Source organism: Hibiscus syriacus, unplaced genomic scaffold, assembly GCF_006381635.1.
Source record: "Hibiscus syriacus cultivar Baekdansim isolate YM2019G1 unplaced genomic scaffold, ASM638163v2 tig00111067_pilon, whole genome shotgun sequence".
Lineage (NCBI taxonomy): Eukaryota > Viridiplantae > Streptophyta > Magnoliopsida > Malvales > Malvaceae > Hibiscus > Hibiscus syriacus.
In genome coordinates, this window is record NW_024062969.1 from 1,122,215 (window position 1) to 1,135,095 (window position 12,881).

The 12,881-nt window shown below is 34.9% G+C and overlaps 1 protein-coding gene across 1 annotated transcript; it reads right to left on the minus strand.

Annotated features, from left to right (window-relative positions):
* Window positions 1-790: 790 nt before the first annotated feature.
* LOC120151700 lies at window positions 791-1,189 on the minus strand. The gene has a single exon (XM_039164080.1). The coding sequence runs from the start codon at window positions 1,187-1,189 to the stop codon at window positions 791-793; it is 399 nt and encodes a 132-aa protein (XP_039020011.1).
* Window positions 1,190-12,881: the final 11,692 nt, after the last annotated feature.

Consider the following 12,881-nt stretch of genomic DNA (forward strand, 5'->3'; position numbering starts at 1 on the left):
GACCATGTGCGACTGCCCCACTACGCAATGTCGAGGAATCTCTTACCCCAACCCATACCTCTACGGAACAAGGAGCTACACCAACATTCTCAGCTTCTGAACACTCACCACCACGCACAAACAAACCATCCCTAGACACTTGATTTTCTTCATGCATTACCTTCATTTTAGAAGACAATCCAACACAAGCCACCAACTCGGAAGATTGAACTGGCGCGACGTCGACAAGGTCCCCCACCATGGGAGACGGGGATGCAACTTCCTTTTCCATCAAAGGCGAAACTTCCCAAATAGATTCCGGGCTAAAACGAGGTTCAAACTCAGAAACATAGACAGTAAGCATTTGCTCCCCTACTTTCAAAAAAAGAGATTCTTCCACTCGAGTTGGGCAATTTGTAATAATTTGAAACAACGCCCTGTCAAAAGATCTGGGATTTAAAGTCCCTTCATCAATGGAGATAAGAGTTCCCATTTTTCTGCTACATTTCTGAAAGTTGAATGACTCCACACAAAAGGAGGAATCCCTTTGCATGATAACCATGCCTGACGGCTTCTGCACTAAAAGTTTTCTGACCACACTTCAACCTTGTCGAAGCAGTTTTTTAACGCCCCATCTGATTATTTAGAGTAAAATCCCTACTATTTTCATCTTCAAAGATAATTAAAATAGCTAAACCGCTTAGCCTCATGATTCTCGGACGTAAAATGCATTCCTTATGCATAATAGAAGCCAACTCATTCATTTTTGTAAATTTTCTATACCAACCTACCAAGCTATCTCTAAGAGTTATTAGCTATCCTCATCAACGACACCGACAATGGGAACCTCTGAAAGACTAAAATTCTCCTCTCTACACTTGACCTCGGCTGATTTTGCAACAACACACTTCTTTCTCCAATAGGCCTCCCGAGGTTGAAATCTAGCCATGAAAACTCTCACCTTATTTCCTTGAATCCTTGATCTATCAGCACTAATGATAGCCTGTTTCGCATCCTCCAATCTATTGAAGCGAACAAAACCGAATCTGCTTCCTCCCTTGCTTCTTTTATTAGGGATGAAAGAATCTACCATCTCGTCATATTTATCGAATATTAACCAAAGACCTTGATAATGAAGGAACTCTGGAATATTGAAAATGATCACTGAAACGCAACTTCTCCCTCCCGTAACTCTCACCTTACTCGCCATTTAGATCAAACTGTTAATATTTATTTTGTCCCAAAAGTTCAGTAATTATATTGTAAGTTTTAGAAATTGGGTGACCAAAATGCAAGTGCCTAAAAGTTTAGGGCCTATTTATATACGACAACCCTTAAATTAAAAAAATATATGATTTTATATTCATAATGATTTGTAAATAAAAGTGTTTACGTGGCCATGGATAAGGCGCTTGCCTCTGGAGCAAGAGACTCTTGGTTCGAGTCCCACCGTGAATGATTTACTCATAATTTGCTATTCAATTAAAATTATTATTTAAGAATAATAAATTGATAATAAAAATATTTAATTTCATAATAAATAACGAAAGATAGAATTTTTTTATTAAAAAACTATTAAATTAACTGACAGGGGTTAGTTCAAGTCTTGATATCGTTTAAGCAATGTATATTAAAATGTAATTTCTTTAATAAAAAAATTATAGCTTAGAAATAGATAAATGAGTTGAGCTTTCTGAATCTATGGTAAGAGTTTAATTCTACTATAGAGTCAAAATGAGTATTTAGATCAAATGAATCATTAATAATAATAAAATTATTTCAATATTTTAACTAATGAATGTATCAATATAAAATTCAAGTTAGATTATAAATAATTATTATAACTTTTATAATTAATAAAATATAATTATATTATCTTAATATCATCACAAATTAAAAGTAAACAAAAATATTTAATCTAAAATTTCTTAAAACTCCACAAAATGCAGGGATTAATTCAAGTACAATATTGTAATCACCCAATACACATATTACAAATATTATTATTATTATTATTATTATTATTATTATTATATTATTATATTATATTATAAATATTATTATTTAACAAACCACCCAATATACATATTACAAGCCCATAAAAAAATCGAACCCATTTACAAAATAAAACCAAACCCTATTACAACACCCAAACAGAACCCGACCCAGGCCCAAACCAAACTCAACCCGAACTCAAATTAGAGCCTAACCTAAACCTAGACATAAACCTACTGTAGTCGCCCCCAATCCCCTATCAGTTGTTGTCGGTCTCTTCACCAACCAAAGGAGGGCCATGCTAAACTCCACGCTACCTGCAGAAAACAACAAGGAAAAGAAAGAGTGATGCTTTTCTTTTCTTCTCTGTAATGGGTATAAAACCCGAACTAAAAATGATGTAAAAGTCTCTCGTTGATTTTCATTCCCCAGAAGCAATAGAATGAAAAATACCAAGTTTTTTTTTATCTTTTTAAAACTTCGAGCATCAGTTTATCCTTTTTTCTTTTTAGTTTCGGGTAACAGCACAAAAAAGTAACCCTTTGAGTTTTTCTGAGAATAATAATAAACGCGCTTATTGTTGTTTCGAATATTAATAAATAGAAAAAATATAACCTTTTTTAGTTCGAAATAAACTTATCGAGGCTTTATTTTCACAGCAAAAAACATGAAATAAATAGAGAAAGTTAGATTTGTTTACATTTGAGTCGAAAAAAGAGCTTTGTCGGGTTGCCGGAGTTGGGGAAGCTGAGCGGTTTAGTGGTGTTTTAGAGGTCTTTAGTAGCATATTTTAGTGTTTTTAGCCCCCTAAAAAGGCCTAGGCTAGTATATATGTGTTTTGGGGGCTTTTGGGTCATTTTGGGTTATCCGACCACCGTGTACGGTGGATGGATGATAGACAGATAGGGTTCAAGGCAGCCATCAGTAGGCCGATCGAGGGAAAGGGGAGATCATTTTATCCTTTTTTCTGTTTTGGTTTAAAATGAATTTAAAGCGAAATATTAGTATTTATAAAACAAATTCGGGGGAAATCACGCTGAGATTCCCCCACTTTTAGCATGTTTTTGCAGTTTGGTCACCTATAGGGACCAAAACTACTTTTTTTCCTTTTCTGTGGATGCTTTAATTTTTGGGTTTTTCACTGTTTAGTTCCCCTAACTTTAGTGTGTTTTTACATTTCGGTCACGTGTAAGAACCAAATTTGTTATTTTTCCTTCTCTTTGCATGTTGTATATTTTTTGGTAAATTTATTGTTTAGTCCCTGTAAGTTAGACGTATTTTTACACTTTGGTCATGTGTAGTGACCTTTTAATTTTATTTTAATTTGTGTGGACTAATTTTGTAATTTATCCTTTTTTAGTTAAACATGATATTTTAGGCTTAAATAAAATGTATAATTATCTTTCAGTCAATTTAGTTTTCGCGTGTTTTTTGTATTTTAGACCCTAAACTATTTATTTTACTTAGATTTAGCCATTTAATTTTGACTTGTTTTAATTTAGCCCTATTATATGTCTAATTTATTTATTTTTGCTTGGTAATTTGATATTTATGCAATTTGGTTCTTGTGTTTATCCTTATTTTATTTTTATTTTTTATGTTGTGTTTTTTCTTTTTTTATTATTTTAATTAAGTTATTTAAATGATTTGATACTTCATAGTTTTAAGTTTTAGATTTCGCTTTTAGATTAGGTTAACACTCAAATTGGATTTAGAAATTAGGATGACACCCTAGTTATTAATTAGAGAGCAATTCGAGTCGATTTTTCGTATAAGATGCCCGATTACTCGAATCGATTGCTCGACTTTTTTTAAAATTTATTAATCATTATTATTTTCTAAAAAAGCACTTTAGGTTAATTTAGATAATATTTAGGATTTTGTCTTATTAATTAATCCTCAACTTTAAAAACCGTTTATTTAGGTCCTTAAACTTTTAGTCTCTTAGAGCTCGATATTTTAGATCTTTGACCTTTTAGTCCCCAAACTTCAATTAGACCTTTAAGATTGACATAATCAAATAGGTTAAATAGAGCCTCTATTTTTAGCTAGATTTCAATATAGTCCTATTAACTTAGGGAATAATTCGAGTTGGCCATCGCGTAAATGCTCGAGGGACCATCTCAGTTATTCGATTCAACAATTGGTTTAAAATCAAATAGGGTTAATATTAGAACATACATTTTGAGCTTGAGCTTATAGGTTCTTTAATTTTCATAATTTGACACTTTAAGCTAGAAAAAGCTTGAATTTACCCGTAGCTTAATTAGGATGAATAAAAATTCGTTTGATTGCATTTTATTTTTAAACCTAAGGCAATATTCACTTATTAGGGAATTAATGGTATATTTCCCGTAATTATGCTCAGAGGGTGACTACTGGTGATTCCCGAAATAGGTCGACATCATTTTCAAGAACAAATCATGATTTCTAAAATTAAGGCAATGTCCGGTTATTGGAAAAAATAGTTGATCTCCCACATTTATGCTAGGGGTGAATGCTATTGGCATTAATAAACGAATACCCTTTTCAACTTTGAATCCGTAATAATTTTTAAATTAAATAACGTTCAAACTCAAAATTTTTTATTTTAAATATAGGGTAATCAACTAGGTACCAATTTTTGGGTGCTTGTGGGGGTGCTAATCCTTCCCCACTTGTAACCAACTCTCGAACATGATTTCTGGATTTTCACATACCATAAAACTTGGTATTTTGATAAAAATAAAATGTTTTATTAAATCACCCGCTTTTTATGGTGTCCCAATCACACCTTAAAATGATTGGTGGTGACTCCTCACATTTCGAAATTCTTTTCAAAGAAAAACCCCCAAGTCGGTACCGATCTTTCCCCGCCCGTGCGAAAAATGGTGTCGACAGCTTGTCGACTCCACTGGGGACTTTTGTTTTTAAATCAACTTGAAAGTCGAGCCAAGAGTTGATTACCCTATATTTAGGTTCTGGAAATTAGGAGTTGATCTTATTTTAATTTACGGTTCATTATGTTATTTCAAAAGAAAAAAGAGATTTTATCTCTGGTTAGTGCTTACACTTCTATGAATTTATTTAGGATTGTTGCATACCATATTTCTAAACTCGACCTCAATCCCAATTTATCTAAGTAGAGAGAAACGTCACACCTCATGAGGAGCATTGGGATTCCTTGTGTGGGTCTGATAAAGTATCTCTGGAAAGCATCCTAAGTTGCTTGTCCGTATATCAGTTTCGATACATGCTTTTAGCGATGTGATCCCCTGAGTCAAATCCGATTCGTAAGACTGTAATGGTCTAAAATCAAAATCAACCTTAGAAAGATGTAAAGATGGCTTGGGAACCCTTTACTAGAACCCACCTCATGTAGAGAACTTAGTAAACCTAGCCCATTTGAGCCATGAGGATAACCTAGGAGAAATAGAAAACATGCGGTTAAGACTTTTAATTTCCTTTGTATGCTTTACTTTTCAGTCTCAATTTTGAGTCGTATTTAATTATTTTTACTAAGATTACATTTCTTTAACTAATCATTTCAATTAACTTGATTCTTTTTGTCTTTTTTCTGCTAACTTGATTTTCTTTTGTCTGGTCTTGCGCTTTGTTACATTTTTGCATGAACATGACATATCATTCAAGGTATTGATCCTTTAAATAACTAATCTTTTAGAAGGTTCTTGAAAAACAATGCCACAACAATGCTTTTCATTGGGTTAGGTAGAATTTTGAACATGCTCTACGTAGATCGAGTAGCGTCAAGAGAGAGTCTACCTACTAATGAGACAAGCCAGACGTTTGCCAGATGAAGTAACAAGTCGGACTCAGGAACATTCGACACTGAAACCAACAGTTGAACATCACGAACCAGCTGGAAAAACTTCTAAAAGTATGAGACGAAGTAGAAGATTTTCAATATGCCTAAATCTAACGAAGGATGATGCGATACCCAGACGCTCGCAGGAGTTCAAAGATGGACCAGATTTGCACTTCCCCATTGTACTAGGACATTGCCAGATTTTCAAGAATTGTTCAAGGAAATATTATTTTGGGATCAATCATTTCGTTGCATTTGCATTTGCATTTTCATTTACCTTTACACCTTACATGTTATTATATGTCCTAACTTGTTTTATTCTACAATTCTTTTTCTTGCATCATATGGTCATGACATAAACAAAAGGGTGTCGATTCTGAGTAGTCGTCAATTAAAAGGTTTTTATAATGTACAAGGAGTTTCATGATCAGTTAGACCACGATACAGCTAAAAAATGGTATTCGAAAGAAGTTCCGAGAAAAATAAATAGTCGTACGTCCGAAGATTGCATTCTCATGAAGAATAAAGTGAATTACAACAAATGAGGGAGCAAATGTCCAAGATGATGGAGAATAGTTGTGCTAGCCAAATGAAAAAAGGCTTTTGCGCAGAGGGAGAAAGAACTTGATAAAAATAAATCTGTAACACAAGAGGCTACTTTTGAACAAGGTGATCCAAGAAAACTTAAGGAGCCCTAAGAAAACTTAAGGAGCCCCATACAATTATTACCTACATCAACAAGTTGCCAAGAAGTACAAAGAAAATAGTGACAACAGTAAAATTTCAAGTAAAAATAGATGAAGAGAAGACATATGATCATATACAACGGGTTAGACTCGTGTCCCCTAAAGATCCAAATGCCACAAAGGTACCTGATAATATTAAGATAAAGGATAACATGAATCCACTACAGCGGCTCAGCATTTGACGCCAGCTTCAAAAACTTTTGTTCCTCAATAGAGACGTACCTCATGAATGACCGGAAGTTAAGAGGGGTGAACCTAACTTTGATCTTGCTCTTATCTCATATGGAGGTTTATACAATAAGTTGTTAGAAGCACGAGAAGGACCCCACAATATGTGAAGCCTTTACAACCTCCGTATCTAGAGTGGTATGATGCCAATGCCAACTGTGAATATCACGCATGAGCTCAAGGAAATTATATCGATACCTGTGTTACCTTCAAGCATCAAATTTATTGCCTGATAGAGCATGAAATACTAGAATTAGAGAAGGAGGGTTAACCTGGTACAGTAGCCGAACATCTGATCGAGGTGAAGTCGAGAGAATCCAAAGATAAAAGCATCAGTGAGGGCTTCCAAAACGAAGAGTGCCTATTGAAATACGAAGCTCAAATACGTCAGTTGCAGAATAAAAATGACATTCTGAATAAAGAATTGGAAGCCATGCAAGATGGTTTTCAAAGAATCTGTCAAACCTTTCAAAGTGTAGGTTTAGGCAATACTCCAGAAGAGTGGGTGAAAGAAGCCTCTAAATTGAAGAGAACATCAAACAATGGAAAAAGAATTGCAAAATGCATGAAGGACAAGCTAAGAAGTGCACTCGAGATCTACAGATTACAGAAAGTGAACATAGAGTAACCGTACAAGAATTAGGGCTTTGGAAAACAAAGAATGAACTGTTGAGAACAACCTTTACCGAAGCAGAAGCTACTTTTCGAAACCATAATCATGAAGAAAAATGTCGAACTAGAAGCCAATAGAGCCAACAATAAAACAATGACAGAGGTGATACATGGCTATAAAAATCTTGCACAAGAACTTCAAAATTTGAAATGTAGAATGGAGAAAAATGATAGTGTGATGAATGAGGCGGTTACTCAAGCAATCAACGTGGCCCATAAGTTGGTCAACTTACCTTCCTTTGCAAGAGATTTGAAGCAGATTGATGGCTCAGCACCAGACTATGCCTAGAAGATAACCTGGCTCCTGAATGAGATAGAAAAGCTAGGATCTAGAGATATTCATTATATGTAGTTTGGCTATTCGATGTACTGAAACCTTTTGTGATCAATGAAAATTATTTAAGATGGTTACTATGGATTGACACCTTTTTGTATGCATTGCATTTATTTTTAATTCTTATGCATTTCTAATAAAAATCATCAGATTAATTTTTGGAAGATTATATGACAGTAATACCAAGATCACCTGTTCACATTTCTCATCCACTCTTGATGGATAAGAGGTTAGAAGCAATAGAGCAGTCCCAATAAGAGTTACGGGATCAAATACAAGATCAGATGGCCACGCTGCAATAGAGTATGAGAAATCAGACATTAGTTTCTCAACAAGAAGTGTTGGGTCAGATGACTGGAATATTGGCTATAATGGTCGTTAATCGAGAAAGAGCATCCGCTGAAGGACGTCAACAAATTGGCACATCAAGGTTGGTTGACCACCTTGGGGCATCCTATTTGGATAAAGGGAATAATCTTGCGGTCATCGAGCATTTCAAAGGAAAAATTAAGCAGCAAGAAGGGTCGATTAAGGTAATAAAGGTTGGTGAGGTATCCCTTGAAAGCTTAGACGTGAGAGAGCTAAGCTTAGTCCCCATCTTGGTTATTCTCCACGATTTTAGGGTACCTGAGTTTGAAAAGTATGGTGGTACTAGTTGTCCTTTAATCCATTTGAAGATGTTTGCATAAAGATGGAGGGGTACTTGAGTGATGCTGATTTGTTGATTCATTGCTTCCACGACAATCTTACTGGACTGGCTATGGTGTGATACAACTGCTTGAGCAAAGAGCAAATTAAGTTGTGGATCGATTTGGCCAATGCCTTCCTAGACCAATACAAATATGGCAAAGACTTGGCTGCAAATCTTCAAGATATCCAGAAATTGAAAATGAAAGCTACTAAAAGCTTTAGAGAATACACTTTGAGATGGAGAAGCATGGAAGCTAAAGTTCAACCTCTGATGCTTAAAAAGGAAATGTCACATATGTTTTATAGTACCCTTACAGACCCTTTCTTTAAGTTATTGCTTGCAGATTCAAAAAATGATTTTGAAGATCTTGTGTCAAGTGGGGAGCAAGTAGAGTATGTAATCACCAAGGGGAATTTTAAGACTGCCTCCAAAAGATCATCTATTCAAAAATCAAAAGATAATGAGGTGAATGAATGTCATGTATTGATCCCCCACAGTCGCAAAAGAGGGAGGACAGCTAGTCACTCAGATTGACCAAAGAAAATTCCTCGAGTTAGAAATAATTCTCCTCGTAGAACAAAACTTACCTTAATTACCAATCCTTAATAAGAATATCACTTGCTTACTTTCAGTGCAACAGCATACATAATTATTTTCTTTTATACAAGCAGCATTACCTCGAGGTTTACACATTTACCTTGAGTCAAATCATTGAGGTATAAAACTCATCACTTATTGGGTTTCAAACTCATAAAATTGGAGCAAAAATTCTTCAATTCAATACATCAGTGCATAACTTTAGGGGGAGAACGCCTTATCGCACCTTGGACCAAAATCATGCTCTTCAATACACACTTGGGTACAGTTCTAAGTATTTGAACATCACTTATAAAGTTTGGCTATGAGTTTATCATTACAAAATACTTGGGGGTAACAACTCAAATTCAGGTCAGGAGTTGGGTGAAAATTCTCAAACAAATAATCTCTCATATTACTCGCGGGGTAATCTTCCAAGATTGGAATTAATGCTAACATTATTCACTTTTTGCACAGATTGGGTCATAATAGATAAGATACTTTTTCATATTTATTACAAAATGATTACTTGACATCAGATTTCCAGCTCAAAATAGTACGATCATAATCTAGAGGAATGTATAGACCATACATCTTATGACAGTAGATCAGTTGGTCTGCCAAAAAGACTCGACTCAACCTAACCTCTGATACCACTAAATTTAACACCCTCAGACCGATGCAGGTGACTTGATCCGATCAGATATGAGGTGTTATATTAGGGCATCGGAGCGACCCATAATAAAAATTTGGGAAAATTAAAATTTTTTACACTTGTGTCATACTCTTCAACCCAAGCCAAAGGAACTCCCATTACGGATGTCGATGGCTGCACTAGATCAATTCTTTTAACCTGAAATGGCGAGTAAAAGAGTGAGCTTTGGGAAGCTCAACAATACATAACTACCAAGTGATGCTGTAGGACATGCAGATAAATGGAAAAGCATAAATTTTCCTTATTGATTCAGACGTCTATAGGTTTTTGGGATGAGCTGAGGTTCCACTGGTATTTCTTCGAGTAAAAGATATGAAGATTTTAATTATGAGGCAATATTCAAATGACCAAGTTCAAGGGATTGGAATAGGATGTCTAGTGTTTTCCAACAAAATAGAGTAATGTAGATAGATCCTTTAAAAATGTTAGTAGTTTAAAAAATATTTTAAAACCACAGTAATACCCTCCAACCAAACACCTCTATGTAGTTTCCCTAGAACTGCAACCATAGGACTTATCCTAAGCACACAACAAAGGTGCCACTCTAAGGGAGTACCTTGGGGCCTATGGGCCTACTCAAGGGTCTATTTAGGTCCGTAAGGAATTACAATCTCAATTGGTCTGAACCTATATAAGGAATTACCAGTTTGACCAAGCTGAACCTGCATACTCCAGCCTACCCATATAGCCCCAGTAGAAATCATATTTAGTAGTATCCTATAATATAAAAACAATGATTTAGTAGTATATTGTAAAAATGATCATATAGATATTTAAAATCACATGAATGTCCTCCACCCATACACCATATGCATTCCCATGATTTACCCAAGGGAGTGCCTTGGGGACTGGGAACCTACCCAAAAAAGTTTCTCTGGGCCTCGAAGCCTACCCAATGGTCACCTTAGGTCCATAAGGAATGACCAGCTCGATCGGTCTGAACCTATATAAGTAATTACCAGTTTGACTGAGCTAAACCTCCATACTTCAGCCTACCTAGATAATGACCCAATAAAATAGTTCAAGTAGTAACTAGTAGAACCCATGATCCATAAATCAGAACGATTATACTTTCTAGTGAAAACATGTAATCAAGAACACACATCATGTAGCCATAGTTCATTTAAAAGCAAATCAAAACTTCAGTAAATCCATAATTTTGGGAAATCACGCTTTAAAACAAGTAAAAACATTTACATGTCAAATAAGGAACACACTAGAGGATCCAGTTATTCTTCGAAGTTACTAGGTATTTATTAGGTAGGGAACTGTGAAATTTTTTAATTTAATAGGTTTTTAAAATCAATATCCTATAAAATAGAGGGTTTGATAGCTAACGGATTCATCAGTCATTTAGGAAATGATTTATCAAGATCATATAGTATTCAGATATTTTTCAGAGGCGTTAAGTAATCAAGAAGGTATTCATAATGTTTTACGTCGGAGTTACTTGAGATTTCATATATGACAGGAGTAATTCCATTATTCAAGAAATTAGGGGCATTTTGGACATTTACTTTTTAGAGAATTCTTTGTAATTTAATCTACCAAGAGTAGAGCGATGATTTGTGGTATTAAAGATTATATATTAAATTATCATGTTGAACCTGGAAATCCCAACACTACGATACTTGTCAATCGTTCAAACCGTGATACTTCACTATTATTCACTTCTTAATATTGGCTGCACTAGCTGAACTGATCAATATCAAGATCATCGTTGAATGGATCTTAGGGAGATGAACAGGTATTCCAATGGTATTTATTTTATTTCTGTGTTGCAACGGTATCAAGAAATGTTGACGAACTGGATTCATGGTTCAAAACCCTTATGGATTGTACAACATAGAAGTTCATCAGTGTTTCTAGACTTATCCAAGTCATTCGCTTAATTCTATGTCATTGAGGGTACTTAGGTCATTTAGTAGTCAAGTTTATCATGGTCACTTCAGAGTTTTCAGAGTAATTCAGTAGTTTCCACAATTCGGATACATACAATGCTTATAATCAGTTTAACTTGGTCATATAATATAGTCATTTTGAGTAATTTTGACGTATAAAGTACATTCAGTAATTTAGTCTCCGGGTGTTCTCTTAGGAAATAGAAATTCTAGGTCATTTTGGTATTCAAGGTTGATTTATTCATTTAAGATCTTGAGGGTATTTAATCATTCCAGGGCTTGGAGGTACTTTGGGTCATTTTACACTTCAAGGGTATTTTGGTTATTTTACACTTCAGGTGCAATTCCATAATTTCATAATTAGGTAGTTTTGGTTTTAAAGTTTTTAACGAGGATAAATAGAACTTAGAGATTCTGAGGTTATTTGTTTTTTCGGATAATCACTGAACTTGAAATCATTCTTATCAGTCTTCTTGTGTTTAAACATGTAGTCTGAGCCTTATTCAGTTTAATTTTATTTTATTTCGCAATCGGATCTAGTTTAGAAATTTTAACTACACAGATGTAACCATATTCGACCATGCATTTACCAATATCAACATGTTCTATATAGCATGCATAAGGTAGTAATTTATTACCTCGATTTCTATGCTACATCGATCAAACATTTAAACTCCATTTGATCACTCTCGAACTTGAATCCAACGTCCAACAATATCTCAGATACATACAAATAGAAATTACATCAGAAACGGGGCATAATTACGAAAAACGAATCGAATCGAAAGGCAAATTGCTAAAAAATAGCTTACCAAGATTGAATTTGGGGAAACAGTCTTCGGATTCATACTCAGACGATGAAAAACATAAAATGTAACTTTCTAAAAATGTTGACGTTTTGGTCAAAGTCAACAGTCAATTATAGCCAAAGTCAATGTGTCAGGTCAAAGTCAATGGGTCGGGTCAAAGTAAACGAGTCAGGTCAAAGTCAACGGGTTGGGTCGGGTTGACTTAGTTTGGGTCTAGTTGATTCGGTTTAGATCGGGTTGGGCCGTTTGTCCACCTAGACCATTTCTAGAAAAAATCAAAGTTGCGGGACGAGCCCTACGTGCACACGGCGACATGTTATAGTGGTGACAGGTCATGGGATGGCTGTCGATTACTCCTACAGCTTCAATTAAACAATTACAATCAATATTTAGCCAAACATCAACCAAAACCATGCCAAAATCAGACGAA

Coding starts and splice junctions, on each gene's coding strand:
- LOC120151700 (XM_039164080.1), bottom strand. CDS start 1,189: ATGGCGAGTAAGGTGAGAGTTACGGGAGGGAGAAGTTGCGTTTCAGTG.